Below are 23841 nucleotides of genomic sequence, written 5' to 3' on the forward strand. Positions count from 1 at the left end.
AAGACTAGTAGAATGATTCTGTGAGACCAAATAATGTAACTTCTAAAAACACTTTAAGAGCACAAATCTTTCAGCAGATCATTATGAAACAAATTAGTTTTGCTATATGTATTTTATAGTCTAGGAGTCTCTTTCTATTTAAGCAAACACCTCTCCTGCCCTGAGTTCCTAGGGAATGGGCTCCAGCAGCTCCGGCTCCTTTCCACTGGTTCTTATGAAGTGTGCTGCTCTGGGTGGAGCAGGTGGCACGTCAGTTGAACCCAAGTCCCTTTCTCTTTGGCTTCCTTCTTGTTCTGATCATTTTCCTTCTCCTGTGTTAGGAAGCTGTCTCGACTCTTAGAGTGCTTAATACGCTCAATATGGACATTAATTCTCTTGGCAAGAATCTTGCCCTGGTCTTATTTGTTAAGGATGATGCAGACAGCACGCTGGGTAACACTGTGGACTCTTCCAGTTTCGCCATAAAACTTTCATGGTGCATTCCTTTTTGGAAAGTGCCTATTCCCTTTCTGCCTTTCTATATCACCTTTCTTGTATACCCACATGTTCATGGCGAAAGGAACAACTCCATGTTTGCTAAAAAGTCTAGAGAACATATAATGAGTGCCCCCTCTTTTCCTTTGTGTTGATCATTTTGGGGATTTACTGAAAGATGGCGGTTCTGGCCGAAAGGAAGACGTTTTGCTCTGTGTTGTTAAAACAAAGGAGACTCAAATACCATGAAGCTTACCTCTTTGCGCTTCTGAAGCAGCAACTCCAACCTTTCATTGGCTCTCTTTCCAATCATTTTATTCCTCTCAGCTTCATATTGTCTCTGCGTATTATCCTGATGAATACTGAGATTTAAGGCAACATTCACCAGTGCAGTCATGAGCTTCATGGCTAAGAAATAAAGACAGAAGATAGTATTCACCTTTGAATGAATCAGACCTTCATCCAAAGATTAAAAAGTGATAGTACAAATTTATAAAGCATATGGATGAAGGAAGAAAATATTTAATTTCTGTATTTCCAATCTTGACATAATTTCAAAGAAAAAGAGAAAAGAAAAAAATTTATAAAGTAAAATTATCATCTTAGTCTGCATATTTCTCTGTCTCACTGACCCTGGTTCATTAGCATTAAACCTCAACAAGAGCTTCCTCTCCTCATAACAGGAATGAAGGATTTTAGTAGTAAGTGACTTTTTCAAGCTAAAATATATATTCAGCAGACACAATGATCAGGCCTAATAGATTTCTCTTCCTCCAGTATGGTACACACAACTGCTTCCGTAATACCTTGACACATGTGACAAAGAAACCTTGTTGGAACTCAGGATCTTTACCCACAACTATGCTTCTCTCTCTCTGTGAATGGCAAAACTCCAAGGTTTAAAAAAGACGAATACTATACTTTAAAAATTCATGAGAAAAATATACTTAGAATTTCCCAGTTGACCTAATTTCCCCATTCACAGTGTATATTTAAATTTTCATCACATTTGTAAATCTTAAACGTTGGCCATTCATATTTATTTTCATTATTGAGAAGGTAAAGAATATACAGAAAACTGGTATGTACAAAATTTTGTGTACATTCTGTTTCCAGACTTTTACAATATAACTGGAGTATTTAATTATACTATGAGGTAAAATAAATTTTTAAATTAATTTACCAAAAAAAGAAGAAAATCTCAAGACAAAAGAAATCTGGAACACTTAAAATATGCCCAACTCAGAGATCTTACCGATTTAGCAATAGCTTGTAATAAGACTAAAACAGTTGGGGCTTGGGCGACAGTTCAACTGGTAGGGAGTTTGCTCTGCACGCGGGCAAACCTGGGTTTGATTCCCAGCATCCCATAAGGTCCCCTGAGTACCCCCAGGAGTAATTCCTGAGTGCAAAGTCAAGAGTAACTCCTGTGCATTGCTGGTGTGACCCAAAAAAGAAAAAAAAATTTCCAGCCCCGCAAAAATGACTACAACAGTCATTGTATAATAAGCCTCCTCTCATCCTAAACACATGAAAAACAAAATAATCACTAATGTCTGGAGAGACAGTATAGTAGTTAAGGCACTTGCCTTGCATGGAACCCTAAGTTCCATCCCTGGCAATTCATATGGCCCTGAGGACTGCCAGAAGTGACCCCTGAACACAAAGTCAGAGGTAGTTCCCTGAGCACTGCTGGATGTGGCCAAAAAAAAAAAAAAAAAAAAAAAAAAAAAAACAACCCAAAATGAAATAAAAAAAAAAGTCTGCAACCTACACATCTCAACATATAAGCCAATACACAACTATTGAAAGATTTCTAATTTAAAGATAGGAACAATTTGGAGATGGCAAAATCCTCATAAATCTAACAAATGACTTTTTTGAATAGAGTGAACACTAATAGAAGCATTTATAAATAAACCTATAGAGACTATGTCTGGATCTTGTGGAAGGGGCTTATTTTAGTAGTTTCTCTACATTTTTCACAGAGGATTTAGCCGAAGTATTTTAATAGTTGGTGATTGAATGGCAAACTTCATTCTAGTATTCAAATAATTGCACAATTTTTTGTAGATAGGAGCAGACTATAAATGACTTGTTACCATTCTGAAAATTTTTCAGAAATTTTTATAATCAGGAAGATTATCATCTCTTTTGAATCTATTAAAAAAGTAACATTTTAATTTTTCACCTAACCTTCTCATTGCATTTTACAAAAATATTATATCATTGCAAATTAGGCATTGGAAAGTAGTTCTGTAGGGTCAGAGACATAACTCAGCGGCAGAGCACTTGCCTTGCAATTCTGAAAACCCTGGGTTTGAGACCCCATTTAAAACCAAAACAAAACATTCTTTAGTTAGTGTATACAGGAGGACTGGTTCAATCCCTCTCACTGCATGGTCCCTTGAGCACACCAGAATCAACTCTTGAGCAACAAGTCAGGAGTAGCTCCTGATCAGTACCAATTATGACTTCAAGACAAAAACAAAACTCAAACAATAACAGTCTTTCACCAGAGATTTCTCAACACGCCTAATTAGTGCTTTCCCATTCATACATCAATCCAATATACTGCCTCAGAAGTACAAAAAGTCCTCTCAATAGATCAATCTGATTCAGCAAGGACATACTTTATTTGAAGGAAGAAATGGAAAGAGAGTTATAGATATATACTTTTCATCTCCCCCCCAAAACTAAATTCATATTCTTTTCCAGTGCACATGGGACATTCTCCAAGACAGACCACATTTTGGGCCATAAAGCATAACTCCATAAAATTAAGAGGACAGAAATTATATCAACTAGCCTTTCAGACCATGATGTATTGAAAACAGAAATGAATCACACACAGAAATAGAGAATCAAATCAAACACCTGGAAATTAAACAGCTCACCACTGGACAGCTAATGGGCTAGAGAGGGAAACAAAGAGGAAACTGAAAGATTCTTGGAAACAAATGAGAATGAGGACATGAGCTACCAGAACTTGTGGGATACAGCAAAAGCTGGAAAGTTTATAGCTCTACGAATGCTCATCAGGAAAGAAAAAAGGCGTGCATCAATAACTTCGCCACACAGCTTAAGTTCTTGGAAAATGACCAACAAAAGGAGCCCAAACCAGGTAGGAGGAAGGAAATAATCAAACTTAGAGCAGAAATCACTGAACTGGAATTCCAAAAAAACAGTTCAAAAGATCAACGAAACCAAGAGCTGGTTCTTTGGGAAAATAAACAAGATTGATAAACCACTAGTGAGACTCACAAAGAAACAGAGAGAGAGAGAGAGAGAGAGAGAGAGAGAGAGAGAGAGAGAGAGAGGAAACTAATAAACAGTATCAGAAATGCAAAGGGACATATCACAATAGAAACTGCAGTAATCCATAGGATCATCAGAGATTATTTTGAAAATCTTTATGACACAGAAAAACCTTGGAGAAATAGATAAATTCCTGGATTCTTATAACCTCCCAAGACTGAACCAAGAAGATTGGAATACCTGAACAGACTCATCACCACTGAGCAAATTGAAATGGTAATCAAAAGTCTTCCCCAAAAGAAAAGTCCAGGCCCAGATGGATTCACTAGTCAGTTCTTTTAAACCTTTAAAGAGGGCCTAGTGCCAATCCTTTTAGAGCTTTTCCAGGAAATTGAATAAACAGAAACATTCCCAAACAGTTTCTATGAGGCAAATATCATCCTAATACCAAAGCAGGCAGAGACACCACCACCACCACCAAAAAAAGAAAGAAAGAGAGAAAGAGAGAGAGAGAGAGAGAAAGAAAGAAAGAAAATTACACACTGATATCCCTGATTAACACAGATGCAAAGATCCTCAACAAAATATTAGCAAACAGAATCTAACAACTCATTAAAAAAGATCATACACCATGACCAAGTAGGATTCATCCCGGGGATACAAGGGTGGTTTAACATTCGCAAGTTAATCAACATAATTCACCACTATATCAATAAAAGATAAAAGCAATATGATCATTATCAATAGATGCAGAAAAGGCTTTTGAGGAGATCCAGCACTTATTCATGATAAAAACTGTCAACAAAATGGAAATTGAAGGAACTTTCCTCACTGTAGTCAAAGTCATCTACCACAAGCCTGCAGAAAGCATTATTCTCCATGGGAAAAAACAAGCCTCTAAGACCGGGAACAAGACAAGGTTGCCCACTCTTGCCACTTCTATTCAATATAGTAGCCACCATAACAGTTAGGGAAGAAAAAGATACTGAGAGCATCCAGATCGGAGAAGAAGAAGTCAAGCCCTCACTATTTGCAGATGATGTGATACTATACTTAGAGAACCTTAAAGTCTCTACCAATCTACCAAGAATCTCCTAGAAACAACAGATTTGTATAATAGAATGGCAGGTTACAAAATCAATACCCAAAAGTTCATGGCTTTCCTATATGCAGATAAAGTAAAGTAAAGTAAAGGCCCTCCCGTTGATCATCGATTTGCTCGAGCGGGCCCAGTAACGTCTCCATTGGAGACTGTTGTTACTGTGTCTGGCATATCGAATACTCTCGGTAGCTTGCCGGGCTCTCCGAGAGGGGCGGAGGAATCGAACTCGGGTTGGCCATGTTGGCTGCGTGCAAGGCAGACGCCCTACCCGCTGTGCTAAAGAACAAAAATAAAGTGATATTAAAAAAAATCCCATTAACAATTATGTCACAGAAAATCAAGTACCTCAAAATCACCTTAACTAAGGAGGTAAAGGAACTGTGTCAGAAAAACTACAAAATGATACTTTAAGAAATAAAAGGACACAAGGAAATGGAAACACATCCTCTGCTCAAGGATTGAAATAATTAACATCATCAAAATGGAAAGACTACCTAAAGCATTATATAGATTTAATGAGGTCCCTATAAGGATACTCATGACATTTTTCAAAGACATTGAAAATACTCCTGAAATTCATATGGAACATTAAGTCCCCAGGAACAGCTAAAGCAATCCTTGGGAAAAAGAAGATGGGAGGCATCACCTTCCCCAACTTCAAACTCTACTCCAAAACGGTAGTAACTAAAACAGCTTGGTACTGGAATAAAGACAGACCCTCAGACCAATAGAATAGTTGAATATCCTGACACACACTCTCAAATACATGATTACCTAATTTTTTTTAATGTAGGAGTATTGCTATGTATTTAGCCATCGATTAAGCTGACTGAATTGATTATCTCATCTTTGATAAGAAAGCAAGAAATGTGAAATGGAGCAAGAAAAGTGATGCTGGGAAAACTGAACAGCTACATGTAAAAAAATGAACTCTGATCTCAACCTAACACCATGCACAAAAGTCAGATCAAAATGGATTAAAGATCTCAAACATCAGATCTGAATCCATAAGGTACATGGAAGAAAACATAGGTAAAACCCTCATGACACTGAAGCTAAAGGCATCTTCAAAGATGAAACACCGCTGACCAAGCAAGTGGAAACACAGATATCATATGGGACTATATTAAACTAAGAATCTTCTGCTCCTCAGAAGAAACAGTGACCAAGACACAAAGATAGCTCATGGAATTGGAAAATCTATTCACCTAATACCCATCAGATAAGGGGTTAATATCAAAGATATACAGGTATTGGTAGAATTTTATGAGAAAAAAAACCCAACTATCAAAAAATTAGGAGAAGAAATGAACCACAAACTTCCTCAAAAAAGAAATTTGAATGGTCAAAAGGCACATGAAGAACCTGTGCTGGTGCAGATGCGGGGGAAAATGGGCCCTCATTCTCTGCCGGTGGGAATGCCGACTGGTCCAGCCTTTTAGGAAAACAGTATCAAAAAACCTAGAAATTGAGCTACCATATGACCCAGCATTACCACTTCTATGAATATACCCCGGGCGCCCGAAAATACAGGAGAAAATACCATCTGTACTTCTATGTTCACTGCAACACTATTCACAATAGTCAGAATCTGAAAACCACCTAAATACCTGAGAACAGACAAATGGATAAAGAAACTATCAAATACGTACACATTGGATTACTATACAGCTTATAAGGGAAAACGATGTCATGAAATTTGTCTATAAATGGATGGACTTGGGAGAGTATAATGTGAAATCAGTTTTGAGTGAAATGAGTCATAAGGAGAGAAACAAATATACAATGATTGCATTTATTTGTGGGATATAAAAAAAAGTATGAGACTAATATCTAAGGCTAGGAAAAGTGGGTCAGGAAGATTGGTCAATGAATGGTAATAACCACAAGGGTTATGGTAGAAGAGGGTCCATTATGACAATACTAGGTGGAAATGATCACTCTGGACAAGATCTGAGTGTTTAAAGTAGGTAAAGGGATATACATGATAACCTTTCAGCATCTGTACTGCAAACCATAATGCGAGAGAGAGAGGGGAGAGGGGGGGAGAAGGGCAGGCAGGGAGGAAGGGAGGGAGGGAAGGAGAGAAAAAAGGAACCTGACATGGAGGCAGGTGGGGATTGGGGGGTTGCTGGGAAACTGGGGACAATGATGCAGGGAAATTGCAATGATGGAGGAATGGGTGTTAGAGCAGTGTATGACTGAAACATAATCATGAACAGCTTTGCAATGCCCTATCTCACATGATTCAATAAAAAAAGGGGAGGGGCTGGCTGGAGGTATAGTACAGCGGGTAGTGCATTTTCTTTGCACGCTACCAACTCAGGTTTGACCCCTGGAAACCCATACAGTTCCCCAAAAACAGCCTAGAGTAATTCCTGAGTGCAGAGTCTGGAGTTTCGCCAGGTGTGACCCAAAAAACAAAACAAAATAAAAAATTAAACAAGTAAAAAAATGGAGAGTAACTTTTTAAATCTTAGTGATATATAGAACACAAATGAAGACAATCTCAATAAATCAAATATATTTAAAAATATAAATTATATATACTTAATATATAAAATTTGCTCGAGCGGGCCCAGTAACGTCTCCATTGGAGACTTTGTTGTTACTGTGTCTGGCATATCGAATACTCTCGGTAGCTTGCCGGGCTCTCCGAGAGGGGCGGAGGAATCGAACTCGGGTCGGCCATGTTGGCCGTGTGTAAGGCAAACGCCCTACCGCTGTGCTATGGAGGCAAGACAGGTAGTATAATGGGCAGGGTACTTATCCTGCATTCAGTCATCCTAGATTTGATCCCCAGCAGACTGATGGAATTTTTCAATGATGAATTCTATATTGTCAGACAAGTTTAAAGATTCAATACCTTTTATGCATTAAAATTTTAAACAGACAATTCCCCTATACCTTTTCTCAAGAAGCTAACCAAAAATATACTACCCAAAAAAGAATAAATTAAGGGGAAAAAAAGGAAGCAAGCAAATCACAATAGAAGAAACAAAAAGATCTGAGGCCCACTAGAGTGATCCCTGAGCACAGAGTAAGAAATAAGCCCTACACTGTTGGTGTGGCCCAAAACTCAAAACCAAAGCAAACAAAAGGGTTCGTGGGGAGGGGAAGAGGAGGAAAAGGAGAAGAGTGGGGGTAAATGTGCTGTTATTTAGAGGAGGGGCTAAAAATAAAGAGGAATCTATTTTAAAATACAATGTAACAAATAATAGAAAGGTAAGACTCAAGAACAAAACCAACAGAAGGAAAGTAAAATATAAAGACAGGAAGAAGAGATTATACTCTAGTGTTTCTCAACAGCAAGGCATTTGACCTGGGTCGGACTCCTGGTATACTCTAAGGGTAAGTGGGTGGCTGGGGGAATGGCGTAAGACGGGAGGAACCACCAGTAGGACAGAGGGACACAAAAAGTAAATTAAGGTTGGAAGGGAGTTAAAGTAAGAAAAACGTTGATAAGCAATGAGCTAAGGTCCTTATTTGCTAGGTGTTTTAGTACAAAAACAGAATAGGTGTTCAATAATTTCTGAGAAATACAGAAACAAAATGAACCACGAAATACACTAATTGATTAAATCGACTAACTGATTTTATCACTGACTAAATGACTTGTTTATTCTTAAATTAGGACAACAACTTACACATACAGTTTCAAGAGCTCCTAATTTCTTTGCATGTGAAATGAGCCCAGACAAGTCAAGGATTTATCCAAGTAAAAAGAACTAGTAAAAGGCACAGAGGGATACAGATTCAGACAGCCTAGAATTCATTTTATGAACCACTATATTACTTAGTTTTAACAAGTGAAAGTCAAAGAAAAGATGGCAACATTCTGAGGCAAACTCCTTTTTAGTCTACTAATAGAGGACAAAGCTTTTTCATATGCCATTTATTTACTGAGCAAAAAGTTCAGAGATGCTGACTTAATATAAAATGTTAAAATAAATCACAAGTCATATAAAATTATGTCAATATAAAACCAACCATACAAAAACCATATAAAATAGAAAATCAGTATAATAATGTTAAATAGGAAAATATGAATATTCATTTCCCTGTAAGTCTGAGTTTCCTATATTACTGCTAAGACAGGATTCCCAGCATTTTAATGTCACTTGACTGTCATAAGAGAAACTTAACCACATTTTCTAATTTTTGAAAAATTCATTATAGATAAACCAGAAAAAAAGTGCTACCATTAATATAAATTTTTAGTTCTAATCTCCATTTGTTCAAAATTGGCATTTTCACTTTACAAATGAGAGACAGCAATAATTTGTAACCAAAAACTCCTATGGAAAAAATGCAAAAAAAAAAAAAAAGGGGGGGAAAAAGAGGAAATAAAAAGTTAAATCTACATTTTCATCTAATAGATGGTCATCAAAACATAATTGAGGCCAACAACTTAAAATACAAAGATTTTAAAATCAAATACCTAGACCCTCTGGGAGACAAATTACCTTCAGAATACCAAGCAATGAAGTGGTAAAACAAAGAGAATCTGCTTAAAATAAAAACAAACAAACAAAAAAGGTAAAAAAGGGCTATCTTCTCATAAAAATGTCACTTAATAGGGAGGAAAAAGTGCCCAGTATTACACTGCAAATATACTCAAAATAACAATGACAAAAAAGTTAAATCCGAAACTATGTTCCGTTATGTCCACTTGAGACAACTATTTTGAATACACATAATAAGGGTACTTAAATCTGAAGATTGGTAGTTTGTGAAAATTTAATCGGTAACATAATACTGTATGAAGATTCCTTACTATGATGAACAAGCAAAGCAGGACGGTGTATTGTTCTGTTTCAATTAGCGGAAGAGGGAAAAACTGAGGAAAATATAATGTAAAATATAACAATCTGTTCAATTTAATGGCAAAGAAAATTTTAAACAAAGAGAGCGTGGATTACCTCAAATGCAAACTGATACCTCTTAAAACTATAAATAGTTCTAGAGAACTATAGAATGATGAAAACATTTATAAAAAATGAAGGAAAAGTATACAATTAAATGTAATGCATAAACACTAATAAAAGGGACACAATTATTATGAAACGGGAATATTTGGGAACAATAAAGTACTACCGGTAAGACCACTCTAATGACTTATGACGCTCTGAAACTCATTGTAGCTGTACCCTACAAAACAACTAACCTGATCGTCTCTCTTCTCAGCTAAGATATAAGCAATGTCAAGGAGCATTTTATTCCAAAGCCGATAATCATATCTGGCCATAACTGCCTTGTAACTGTCCATGCACATAGTCTTTGAAGCAGAGGATTAACTGTTCCTGCCCATTTTATCTAGTCCCCAAGACTTGTCCTGCAAAGTGAATAAAAATGATTATCTTTTAATCTACCCCTTGCCCACATACCATTTAAAAAAGGCTGAAAATTAGAACAAAAAAATTCTAGAAAAGATGGGTAACTATTATCCTGTTTGGAATTAAACTAGCAAGATATCTGGGCTTCTTATTAAAAGGCAGATGACTTATAGCTCACAACTTTTAAAACTCAGTTTTGGAAGATATAGGCATTAATGCTAACACCTAGGAATTGCAGTAATATTTCGTATCTGATTGTTATTTCAAAAAATTGTTTGAAAAAAATAAGCATGAAAATATTTTTCTTTCCATTTGATTTGAAAAATAATTTCAGTTCAAATACACTAGATGTGATAAAGAGATACCAAAAAATACTGCCATTTCTTAAGCAAGTTTAAAAGGTATCCTACTCATGTAAAAATTATATAAAAAAAAAGCTACTTAACCAAAAAGAAAGACGATTAAAGCTGTAATGAAAATGTACTTATGTAAATATAAAATTAGCATATATAAAGTTGAAGGAATAAATATAGGGTGAACAATACAATAAGACAAGCCACTGTGAATGAGCACATGGAAATGAAAGTTGAGATGGTCAATCAAAAGTCAGTAAAATGTGGAAATGTTTTATCTATGCAACAGCGAAAAACAAAAAGGCATGAAAGAACACTTTTCAGTAAACTGAAACTTTCTTGGGGGGAGGAGGGATTGGGGTCACATCCGGAAGCGCTTAGAACTTACATCAGGCTATGCACTCAGGGATCACTCCTCGCCTGGCTCTGGGGTCTTAGGGATGGAATCTGGGTTGGCTACATGCAAGCAAGAGCCCTACTAGCTATACTATCTTCATTGCCCCTAAACTAATATATTTCAAGTGAACTGACTCTGCATTTTCTTATGTTTTTATTCTTTCTCTTGTATATGATGTGATGAGTGGGTGGTGGTAGTGGTGGTGATGGGGTGTGTGTGTGTGTGTGTGTGTGTGTGTGTGTGTGTGTGTGTGTGTGTCTGAACTCAGGATCTTAGAAATGCAAGACCAGTACTCTACCTCTGAGATACACTTTCAATCTTTTCTTATACTCTTAACTTTAATGTTTCATACAGAATCATACAACACTTTTGAATTAGAGAGGTAACTTGCCCCTACAGAGAAGTCCCAAATTGCCCTATATTTTGACTTTCTTTTCTTTAAAACTGTTTCACAATTCTATCAGGAGAACAACATGTTGTGTCTGTTCTCCATTGGTAAGTTGCTTCTCTTACCCATGGTGTCTTGAGAAACCAGAGAGTAACATTTTTTTTTGGTTGTTTTTGGGTCACACCCGGCCTTGCATAGGGGTTACTCCTGGCTCATGCACTCAGGAATTACTCCTGGCGGCACTTGGGGGACCATGTGGGATGCTGGAAATCGAATCCGGGTCGGCTGCGTGAAAGGCAAATGCCCTACCCATTGTGCTATTGCTCCAGCCCCAAGAGAGTAACATTTTATGACAGTAATTTTGACTAGTCAGAAGCAATTTCTCTCTTAAGTTTCATTGAACTGAACTTATTATGTGTCTGACAACAAGCCAAATGTAAACAAAAATATAAACAAAAACCAAACACAGAATTAAGACAAAATATACCCAAGACATCAAATAAACTGTGTTTGATGTTTGTTCTCTGTAGGAACACTTCAATAATAAATTTTATTTTTATTTTATAATTTTCTTAAGATTAAACTGGGGAGTACTAGAGATAGCTCAACTGGCTAGAGCGCATATATTTTATAGAGGAAGCTCACATTTGATCCTTGGCACTACATATGGTCCCTGAGCACTGCCACATGTGATCTCTAAGCACTGGAGTAGCCACTGAGCACCTCTGGGTGTGGTACATTTGAACGAAAATTGGGCAAAACATCTCTTTTATTTCTAATATGGAAAAAAAGAACATCTAACCCCCCCAAAAATAATTTTTATTGTTTCACAGAATACTGTATCTAAAAGTAAAATATATAATAATTTGGAGTAACTACATGGAAAAAAAAAGTGGGGGAAGAACCAGGGGAAAGGAATGGAAAAATATGAATGACTCCAAGTAATATCAAATTGACTTATGACAAGAGATTAAGAAAATGACAAATTTATAATTTGTAATATGTAGTCCACAAAATATTAATATCAGTATCAGCCAAAAACTCTTCAGACACGGCTAAGTAATTTGTCCTACAGATAATTCTGATGCATGCCAAGGTTTGAGAATCAAAGTTTTAAATACATTAAATGATAAATTTAAACTGAAAGCAAAATAAAGTACAATTAATAAAAGGTAAATCTGGTTTTTGTCATGGCAATAAGATGAATATTGTTATTAATGTGATGACAAAAGAAACCCAAAAATTCTGAAAAGAATGCAATCATTATTTATTACATATGTATGTGTGCCCATACATATGTACTCAAATATATACTCAAACTTTGTGTAGTATAAATGAAAAGAAATAGTCATTTTGTAAGCATAGCTAAAGTAATTGAGGGAAAACAGAATCCTAAATTAAATAAAATTACCTTGCTATGGAAAGAAACAAAGAAAAATAACTGTGCTTGAAAGGTTGTCTAAATGATTCTGAATGAAGGCAAAAACTGTGATTAGCCAGTTCTTGAGATTATCTATAGTAATAAAAACTGATTTGAAACACCTATATTTAGATATGCTCGGCTTACTATACTACTAGGAATAGGATCAAATACAGTTGACCCTTGTACAATTTATAGGGAGGATTGGGCACTGTTAGGGGCACTGACATCAGCTACATCCAAAGCACCTCATGTAAACCAACACCCTCAAAAAGTAACTAATAGCTTGTTAATTGCCAGACACTTTACTTACATTTATTACTTTTTCTAGACCAGTGTCTAACCAAAGATGGGTGATACTTCCCTCTAGGGAAAGATGAAAACCAGAGGGAAGGCAGTAAAATTTGGAGAAAATTGGGGACACACTATCTGCTGCTGTTACCTTAAAAAAAAAGTTCAATTTTAATAAACTTCAAATTTTCATTATTTGTTTTTATCTATGATAAAAGTATTGAAAGAGACTATTATGAACATATTTTATGTATTATGGCAATATCTTACTTTTTGTAAAATTTTCATTATTTCTACTTAGCACGAATTAAAAAAAAAACTTTTAATGAAAAAAGCCCTCAGACTACAAGTAACATTAAGAGCAGTAGTGGAGGGTCTTGGGCCCATTGGTCATGGGAAAGGTGTATCAACTTTCCTTCAAATCCATAAGCATTAAGATCATTACAAGAATTTATCTAAACTACAAAATTTCTTCTTTTATTTTTGGGCTTTGTGGGCCACACCTGACGGAGGCTCAGGACTCACTCCTGGCAGTCTTGAAAGACCATATGAGATGCCAGTTATTGAACCCAGGTAAGCCATGTGCAAGGCAAGCATCTTACTACCCACTGTACTAACTCTTCAGCCTCCAAAAGTTAAATTTTAAAGTCCAATACATAACAACCCACACAGTTCTAGCTGATTTGTTCAAGGGTCAACTGCACTTGAAAACTTAGGTATAACAATGAGCAATAAAGCAGTGCAATTAAGTGGGAAAATATATACTATGAATAACAAATTTCAACTTATTATTATTTGAATTTACCAAAGAATATGGCTGAATAAACTTACAAGTTTTTCTGATTATGAAACAGAAATGTAGGGAAAAATCTGAAATGTTCAGAGATTTGTTGACATTTCCAGAAATTTTCAATTTGCATTCTCAAGATGATTAAAATGCCAGTTTATCAAAATAGGATTATTATTTTACCTAAACAAATAAGCTATTTACATAAAAAATTTAGGACAGCAATAAAGTCATTAGTATTTAAATACAGTTTAACTAGGATAGGACGTACTTAATAAAATTTAATGAAAGCTTAAAAAGTGAATTAAAATGAAGTTTTTTACTTACCAGCAAGGGTACTTGTATGCCTAAAAGCTCTGACCTGGGAGTCTGACAAACCAGTCAAAAGGGAGATCACTGTGTCCATCATATATTCATCATAAATTATGCTATACTGACACTGTCGAATCAAGACGCCAATAAATTCACAAAAGTTTGAACGAAATTTTTTCCACTGAGGACCAGGCATGGTAAGGGGATAATCACCACTGTCCTAAAAAAGAATAAAAAGAACATATTAAATATAGCACATCATTTTAGCTCAGGCATTTGCCTCAGTGGAAAAGTACTTTGCAATGCATGTGAGAGGCTGACGGTTTGAATCTTAGCACCACCCTACATAGGTAAGTGAGTAAAGAGGTGTGTGTGTGTGTGTGTGTGTGTGTGCGTGTGCGTGTATGTGCACGTGTGTTTGGAAAGAATCAGTATTTTAAATATGGCTTATCATTTTAATTAGCTTTTACCACTCCTACGTGGGGGGAAGTAAAACAAAGACTTCTCAAAACACACAGGCGATTTATAAAAAGAAATTATTAGTGGTTTTCAGTAGTAAGACTGCCTCTTGGGGGTAGGGGTTGGGCCTGACACTGGTGGAAAGAAGCTGTGAAAGCTACCATGGGGCATGGGGCAAGGGGTGTGTGTCTGAAAGGGAAAGGGAAACTGGAGACAATAGTGGAGAGAAGTGGCCACAGGTGAAAAGACTGATGCTGGAACACTGGATGACTAAAATTCAATCATGAATTTGACTTTCATAGTTACGGTAATTCAATAAAAATTTTTTTTTTCAACAGAAAATGTTAGATTTAACATGTTTGTTTTTATCTTTCACAAAAAAAGTCTTATGTGCTCAAAATTATGCAACGGCATTTAAATAATACCTTGGATGTGATTGTACTTGGGCCATAGTTGAGCAAATTAAAAATGTTAAAATTCAAACAACTAATTCTTAAACTAGAGAGGAGGGGAAGGAAGTAGAGGGGAGAACAGAGAGGGAAAAGTAACTGGAAGGGAAGATAAGGAGAGGGGAGGGAGGGGAGGGAAGGGGACAGGAGAGGAGCTATTAGCTCAATATTCCCAGTGCTTTAAGACAGAAGATTATAGGGCTGGAGGGAGAGAACAAGAGGGTAGGTACTTGCTTTGTACGTGGCTGATCCTGGTTTAATCCCTGGCACTGCTTATGGTCCTGAGACCTGCTTATAGTGATAACTGAGTGCAGAGCCAGAAGGAAGCCATAAGCACCAATGCATGTGGCCCAGATTAACGTTTTTGTAAAATATAAAAATAAAGATACTAAAAATGTAGATTATAAATTAGGATGTTAACTAAGTGGGAAGGTATTTCTCAAAAAATATCTCAGCTGGCAGTTTGATGCTTATACATGACCAAAAAAAAGATCCATTAGATAGTTTCTCTTGCTTGAAAACAACTTTGAATCTGCCATTTAGTGCTCCACAACAGAAGAAGTTTATAATCTTTTTGGTAGCTAAATTAATCTCACTAAAGAATTCAGTTAATTGGAGAAACAATGGTCACAAATAGGAAATACGGTAACCTAGAAAATGATGGTAGTCACAAGAAACCAAAAAATTCAATGGTGCTTGAAACATTTAAGACACTCAAATATTGCTTAATGAAACGAATAAATTACTACAAAAATCATACTTTTTAAATGGACCTAAAGTAAGGTTAGTGATTACCTAGTAAGCTAGGTAAATGATATCCCTAATAAATTAAAAATTTTGGCATTTTCTGTTTTCTTAGCTATAAGTAGAAATAAGGAAATACAGAGTCAAATCAGCACTAAAAGCCTTTAACACTCGAACACTTTTTTACTGGGGGGGGGGGGGTGGTGGTGGTGGTAGCTGAGCTCCAGGTGATACTGAAGGGCTAAACCTGGCTCAAAGGTCACTCCTGGTAGAACTCAGAAAACAAAATGCAGTAGAGGGGATAGAACTGGGGTTAGCCGCAAGACAAATTTCTATAATGCCAGTATTCACTTTTCACATGTTTTGCATCAAAATGACTGGCCTTCATTATAATGCATGGAAACGGGCACAAGCATTGAAATTAAAGAGGGAAATGTCCTTTGGGATTGATCTAAATTTTTTAGGTGTTTATATTATCCAAGGTACTGTTTACCACTAAGAAGCATTGGAATGGGAGAGTAGTATTTCACATGGAATTTCAATACAATATACAGTATTTTAGATCTTAAATTGAGGTGACAGATTTATGTATCTTAAACATTACAACATCTTTTATATGCGTCAAATGATATAATTTTCTAAAGTGTGTGTTAAAAAGTATTGAAACTACCCATATTAGCACTGTAAAGGAATCCAAGTTTCCAGAAATCTTTAGAAAAAGAATCCTAAATTTTGGAGTGTGGTTATTTAAATTACCACAATGTTAGTGTTTAAGATGAAAATCACATTTCTTAAAATTTATCAGTGACTGGAAGGGTTTTTAATTTTTCCTCAAAAATTCAGAATCCAGAAGTAATGTATTTTAGAATATACTATTCGAAAGATCCAATAAAAAACCTATATAAAGAGCAAAAATGAGTGCCCTAAATAAAAATCTATCATTTAATACAGTTTGAAGTTTATCTTAAAGCTCTATCACATATTACATAATAAATAATGACCATAAAATTTAATTATATGTATATAATTAAGCAAATTGAGCACAAACTAACTCTTCCAGTTCCGTGGCGTTTTTCAAACTTTTAAATTATCAAGAAATTCAATAGAAATACATGCACCAATTAAGAAATAATGCATGACATTTAAGGGTAAGAAGCAATATAAAACAAATTATTGTGGGCCTGCCACAGGAAGCAGGCTTGATGGGTGTTGGCAAAATGGAGATAATGGTTGAGGGAAGGTGACAGTGGTGGTGGTTTTGGTGTTGAATTACTGAATGGCTGTAACAAATCATCATGAATAATTTTGTAAGCCAGAGTTTACACAAAGTGTGGGGAAAAAAGAAAAAGAAATAATGCATGAGGCTGAAGAGATAAGATGGCTAAGAGCACTTATCACTTTGAAATTACATTATAGATGCTTTGAAATGGAAGAATAAAAATCCTTATACTATAAGACATAATTCTATTATCAACATGTTCATGACTTTGCTCATAAACAAGTAAGTATATTGTATATTACTGTCATCGTACTTTGAGTTTAGTTTTAATTATGTATTTATTTTTTATTTACAATTAAATTTACAATTGTAAACTAATTTACAATTGATAAATTAAAATTATTGTATACATTTTGGGGCCACATTTGAAAATTCTCTGAAGTTACTTAAGCTTAGTGTCTGGGGTTATTCCCAGGAGTGCAGATCCGAAATCAAACCCAAGGCTTATGGCTGCACGAGTCCTCTACAATTGAGTGACATCTGTAGTCCTTTAACATCATATTTAAGCACTTGTAAATGTTAGTGAATGTCTTTAGATGCTACAACAGGGAGTGTAATCCAATCCACAATGTTGAATATACATCAGCAGAATAAAACTGGTCCTTTAAAAAAAATATTAATCCCATATCTCACTGGCACTCCCATAAGATACACAAAATAAATCAGAAGTTAATTCATCTCTGTGTGGAGAGATCACATGTTACAAGTACCACTTCTCAAGTTTTACACTTGAAATTATACATCAGGCAGAATAAAGTAGGGGAAATAAGTACAGATTAAGGAGCCAGAATCAATTCATGGTTGTGCTGTTCACTGGTTGTGACAATAAATGTTTCTTAACCTGTTTTGCCTTGATTTTTTCTTGTATGAAATGAAAACCACAGTATGTTGTATGCAAAGTACTTACAAGTGTCTGAAATATATTTTTTGCTTGCTTTTTAGTTTTGGGTCACACCTGGAGCTGCTCAGGGGTTGCTCCTGACACTGTGCTCAGGGATCACGCCTAGCAGTGCTTGGGGGAATCATATGGGATGCCGGGGATCAAACCGAGGTCATTTGTGTACAAGGCAAGCACCCTACCCATTGATCTATCTATCGGGACCTAAAACTGCTTCTTTTTAAAATTTTCTTCAACCTGAACCAGTCTGAAGTCATATGTAAATATAAACTAAGTGGTGTACTACAAGAGAACAATAGAACTTGTCTACTTTCATATAAAAGTATGGAACACATTTTGGCTAATATTCAATATACAGAAAAATTTTGGTGTGTCATCAGTAAGTCTACCCACATTTCAGATTTATCTGAGTCATAAATGGAATTTGTGGTATACAAAGGAAAGAGTAAAGAGTTTAATATTCAGAAACTGACATCAGAAATGGAAGTCCTCATCAGTTTATTCACTTATTGCAAATTACATATTTACTAGGACAATGAATTATGGTTTCTAGTATTTAACTGCACAAAATGGAAACAGATACCTGCTATAAAGATGAATAAAAAAAATAAGTATTTAATCACAAGTAACTAAAAAAAATGTAATGGCACTGACTTCTTGCACAAGGTCTTCTTAGATGACTATAAGTAAAAGCCATGACCATACAACTACACTGGACAAGGATTTAGCATTTACTTCTATAAATAATGTGGTATACTAAATTACTGATTGGGGCACGGGGAGGGAGGAGAGAAAACAGGTGGAGTTCATCTATCAGATGTTTATGAAATAGACTTATTCTGGGGACCAGTCCCGGGTGAACAGGGTTTAAGTGGGGACATAAGAAAATGAGACAGAGGGCTAGAGTCATATCTCCAACGAGCATGATACTGCCAAATTTTCCCGGATAGACTGGTCCAGCAACTCAGCATCATCAGGTAGTCACAATCAATCAGGAAAAATTAAACTGTAAAAAACTTACGTAGACAAGTCTTGCGACCAACTACATGGAAAAGATGGGAGTGGGGGAGGGGGAGGGGTGGTGAAGAACATGGAGTTCTTTAGTATTTCAGAGTTTCTTTGGATTACAGAATGAAGACAAACAAATATGGACATACATGAGAAAAGGTCTCCCTGCTAGAGTCTCCCCTACCTTCTCTGGAGCGTGACCAAACAGGCTGGAAGACACTGACAGGACTTTATTTGATAAAGAAACATAGAAGCATGTTTTGGCACATACTGCTAAAAGAGGAACAGCTGATGAGAAAGACATATGTGTTTCTGTGTTCAAGTGTCTCTGTAGTACTTTTCAATGAAAAATAAAACTATTATTAGTAACAACAAAAAAAGCACATGGATCTAACGGGGACGCGTCATCAGAGAATAAAAACAATATTTAAATGAAAGATTTAACATTTCAAACAAAATGCCAACATTTAAATTCATTGGTGGTCTAAAGTAGTACATGAATTGACTATACTATTAAATACAATATAGAAATTAAAATGTTATGTTTTTTTAACATTTTCAAGCAGTCTAAAGCTGATACAATGTTAATAAAAACAAAATCAAAGAAAATGATTTCTATATGCTTGTTATAACTAGCAAAGACTATTCTGGGTTTTGGAGTCACACCTGATGGTGCTCCAGAGCTATTCCTGGCTTTGTGCTCAGAAATGATACGTGGCGGTGCTTATTAGCTCATATGCAGTGCTGGGAGTTTTATGAGCCAGGATTGGCTGCAGGCAAGACAAGCCTCTTTACCTCTGCACCAATTTCTCTGGTTTGAACAAAAAAAAATCTTTAAAATAGAAATTAGAAGACATGAGTACTACAAATAGAAAAAAAAAAGTTCGACGGGGGGGGGGGCACGGAGGGAAAGGGAAACATAGATCTACCTGTAGGATAATGCTACAGATTGTTCATACTATTTTGAATATCTAATGCCTTTTTCTTTTCTTTTCTTTTTGGGTCACACCTGGCGATACACAGGGGTTACTCCTGGTTCATGCACTCAGGTATTAATCCTGGCGGTGCTCAGGGGACCGTATGGGATGCTGGGAATCGAACCCGGGTTGGCCGTGTGCAAGGCAAACGCCCTACCCGCCGTGCTATCATTCCAGCCCCAAATGCCTTTTTCTTTAAGCATTTATAAGACTAATGTTTCATGGAAGGGAGAATAGTTGAAGATGCATTTATAAGCTGAGATCTCAAGCTGTGGAGGTATTTGTCCTCTCCATGCATGTAATCCATCCAAAGATCACTGATTTTAACATAGCATAAGATCATCATGCAAATGAAATAATGCTGTTTTCTTTTGTAGTAAATAAACACTAAGACAAAAGTAAAAGGTAGTCAACATACTAACATTTATGAGAACAAGTAGGCAATCTATAAATATTAAAATGCTATACCTCATCAAATTCTTCAGTCATTTTTCTGATGATTTCTGCATTCTGCATATTTCGAAACATCTCTATTCTCACAGTACCTGTAAAATAACAGTTTTAAGTTAATCTTTTCTATCTCATACTAAACATTAAATTTACTCTCACACTATTTCAAGTCATTTATAAGTTTTCTGAATTTGTACTTTTCTTTACTTGCTCAAGTTCTCATCTATTCTGAGCACAGATCCAGTAGTAGGCCCCATCAGCACCACAAGGTATGGCTCAAAACCAAAATAAGCGGGGAAAACCAACCCCAAAGACAGAAAATGCAGTATCTCCCTTCCATCTTTTCTTTTTCTCTGAATGTTTCTGGGTATTCGAGAAGTCTTATGATTACACATGCACTCTGAGTTCTAAGTCCCTGGAGACTATCAATGGAATTTTGATGGTAACTGCACTAAATCTCTAGAATATCTGGGACAGAATAGTCATTTTGACAATGCCAATTCTTCAAATCCATAAAGGTGGAATATTTTCTTATTTCCTGATGTCATATTTCTTCCAGTAGTGTCTTATACTTTCAATACATCACAGGTCTTAAAGTTGTCAATGTATAAGCTTTTCACATATTATGCTAAACTGATTCATAGATATCTGAAGTTTCTGAACATTGTTTTAAATGTGTTGTCTTTTTTGTCTTCCAGTTCATTATTTATATATGGAATTTTAATAGATCATAGCGCATTTGTATTGGGTTATGATTTCTAAGATTTTTTTAGTGGAGACTTTAGGATCTTCTATGTGTATTATAACATCACATGCAAATAGTGACAGTGAACTTCTTTTCCAATTTGATCTCTTTGACTTGTTTACCTAATTGCTATTCTCTACTAATAGTAGAGAAAGTCAACATCCTCACCTAATGCTTGATTTCACAGGAAGATTTTCAGTTTTCCACAAGTAAGCTACTGAGAGTATCCTGCCTGCATGGCAAAGCCTGGCAAGCTACCCCATATTCAATATGCCAAACACAGTAGCAAGTCTCACGATGGAGATGTTACTGGGCCCGCTCGAGCAAATCGATGAACAACGGAAGGACAGTGCAGTGCAGTGCTATGATATAAACTGTGCATTTGCTATAAATGGCATTTACTAATCTTAAAAGCTATCTTACTGATGGGGATGAAATGACAGCACAGTGAGTAGGGCGTTTGCCTTGCACACGGCCTACCTGGGTTTGATTCCCAGCATCCCATAAGGTCCCCCAAGCACCGCCAGGAGTAATTCCTGAGTTCATGAGCCAGGAGTAACCCCTGAGCATCTCTGGGTGTGACCCAAAAAGCAAAAATAAAAAAAGGGGGGGGGGCAGCTATCTTACTGAATTGGAGGAAATACTTGCACACAATGTACATTAGAAAAAAGGGCTAATATCCAAGATACATAAAGCACTCATAAAGCTCAACAATATAGAAACTCATACAAACACTGTGAGAAGGGGTCAGGATATAGTACAACAATTAGGGAACACGCATTCTGGTTGAGGCCCTCCAAGCCCCTGTAACACTGATACTGATAGGCCTGAGCAGCACGGCACCAAGTCTGGTTGGCTGAGAATCATGGGGGGGGGGGGGGGGGGGCAGGTTCTCCTGTGTACCACATGGGAGGCCCAAAGGGAGAAAAGAGATGCCACAAGGAGATGAAAAGACGCTTCCATGAAGATGACATATGACATATGAACAAGTCTTCACATAATCATCAATAAGAATCACTGTCACTGTCCTCCCGCTGTTCATCAATTTGCTCGAGCAGGCCCAGTAACGTCTCCACTGTGACATTTGTTACTGTGTTTGGCATACTGGGTAGCTTACCAGGCTTTGCCGTGCGGGCAAGATACTCTCAGTAGCTTGCCCAGCTCTCCAAGAGGGGTGGAGGAATCGAACGCAGGTTGGCCTGGCCAGCTGCATGCAATGCAATGCCCTACCCGCTGTGCTATCTCTCCACCCCATCAATAAGAATAACAAGAAGAAACCTACTGTGCTTACAGCAACTACAATCAACAGCAAGAGTCTCCTTAAGAAGTTGGAGTGATTTAAAGTGTTTTCAATCAAACGCTGGAAAAACTCACTGTTCTTAATAAAGCTGACTACCTTTCTTTTTTATAGTTAGGCACCATGATTTAGAATCCTAAGAATAATAGCTTTGGGCTTATAATGTTCCAAATCTAAATCTACAACTAGTGTCAGCATCTCTCCACCAATATCCCAAAGTACCCTCCCATCTCTGACGCTGCTTCCTTAACAATTTTAAAAAATTTAACTATTATAGTGTTCAAGATCCTTGACCAATGCCATTATGTTATTTTCAGTCTAAGGTATCATTACCACATTCCTCCTCCCTTTCTTGATAGCATTGTATGCCAGGTGAAGAAGCTGAATTTTAATCTTTAAAATTATACTACCACCTCAAACAATGGATGTTCCCCTTACTAAATTCTGTAATTTCTTCTGTAACTGTACCTTAAAGAAAGCAGTAATTAAAAAATAGTAGTCTATTAAGCAGACAACAAGGTATACAAGAATAAAGTAGTTAAGATTATAAAATTTGGGACTTGGGGGCTAGAGATATAATACAGGGATGAGGTGCTTGCCTGGCATACAGCTACATCAATCCCCACATGGTCCTCCAGGCACTGCTAGGAAAGATGTCTTAGCTCATGCAGAGCCAGGAGTAATCCCTGAGCACCTCTGGGTGTGGCAAGAAAAAAAAAATGTACTGACTCTATTTTGGGCATTCAATTTTGGATTATTATCCTTACTACTTGAGTGGAGATAATATAAAAACTCCAGTCCCTCAATGACAGTACTGAAGTCAAAATGCTATTTATGCATGTTGACAGGTTAATAATGATTGATGAATAAGTCCGAGTCACCTTTTATCAAAGAACAGGGATAAAACTGACTGCTCCAGGAATTTTCCTATCAATCATATTTTAGAGAAATGATTTTTCAACATTTTAAATATGCAATCCTCCAGTATACACAGACCAATAGCTGAAAACCACTGTGCTAACCTGAATGAAGTAGACAGGTGGTTTTCCATCTTTTTTATACTTGAGGACCAGTAACGACGGTTGCAAACTTATGACATGGCAAGATTTTTTCTCACCACCTTTGTCATTTTCAATTTACCCCATCCTTTACTCTACGATGCCAGACAGAAACTCTGGCCTTCTTTATTACCCTTCCAACTAGATTCAGAAGCACGCAGAAGACTAAAGGCAGAACTTCAGCAATAAAATGATTTATCCAAACATAATAAAAGGTCATTTCATATGTATGGCTTTATAAGAGTAACACTCCAGCTCATTTAAAAATACTTGGACAATCGCTGCCATGTAAGAAACTGCCCAGCTCCACAACTGATCTTGAAAGAAATACAAGTCGAGCCACTGAAACTCATCAGTAC

The 23841-nt window shown here is 36.4% G+C and overlaps 1 protein-coding gene across 2 annotated transcripts in view; it reads right to left on the reverse strand.

Moving 5' to 3' along the window:
- STAG1 (STAG1 cohesin complex component) overlaps nt 1-23841 on the reverse strand; it is a 354244-nt gene that overhangs the window by 134049 nt on the left and 196354 nt on the right. Inside the window, exons 6-8 of one of the 2 annotated variants that reach the window (XM_056121608.1) lie at nt 20401-20477; nt 14134-14338; nt 731-882 (exon numbers count right to left, since the gene is read on the reverse strand). In XM_056121608.1, the coding sequence (XP_055977583.1) occupies nt 731-882; nt 14134-14338; nt 20401-20477 (434 nt within the window). Of the gene's footprint in view, nt 1-730; nt 883-10001; nt 10141-14133; nt 14339-20400; nt 20478-23841 lie in introns of those variants that run through there. The other variant, XM_056121609.1, reaches the window with a different exon arrangement.

Source organism: Sorex fumeus, unplaced genomic scaffold (genome assembly GCF_029834395.1).
Source record: "Sorex fumeus unplaced genomic scaffold, SorFum_2.1 ptg000044l, whole genome shotgun sequence".
Classification (NCBI taxonomy): Eukaryota; Metazoa; Chordata; class Mammalia; order Eulipotyphla; family Soricidae; genus Sorex; species Sorex fumeus.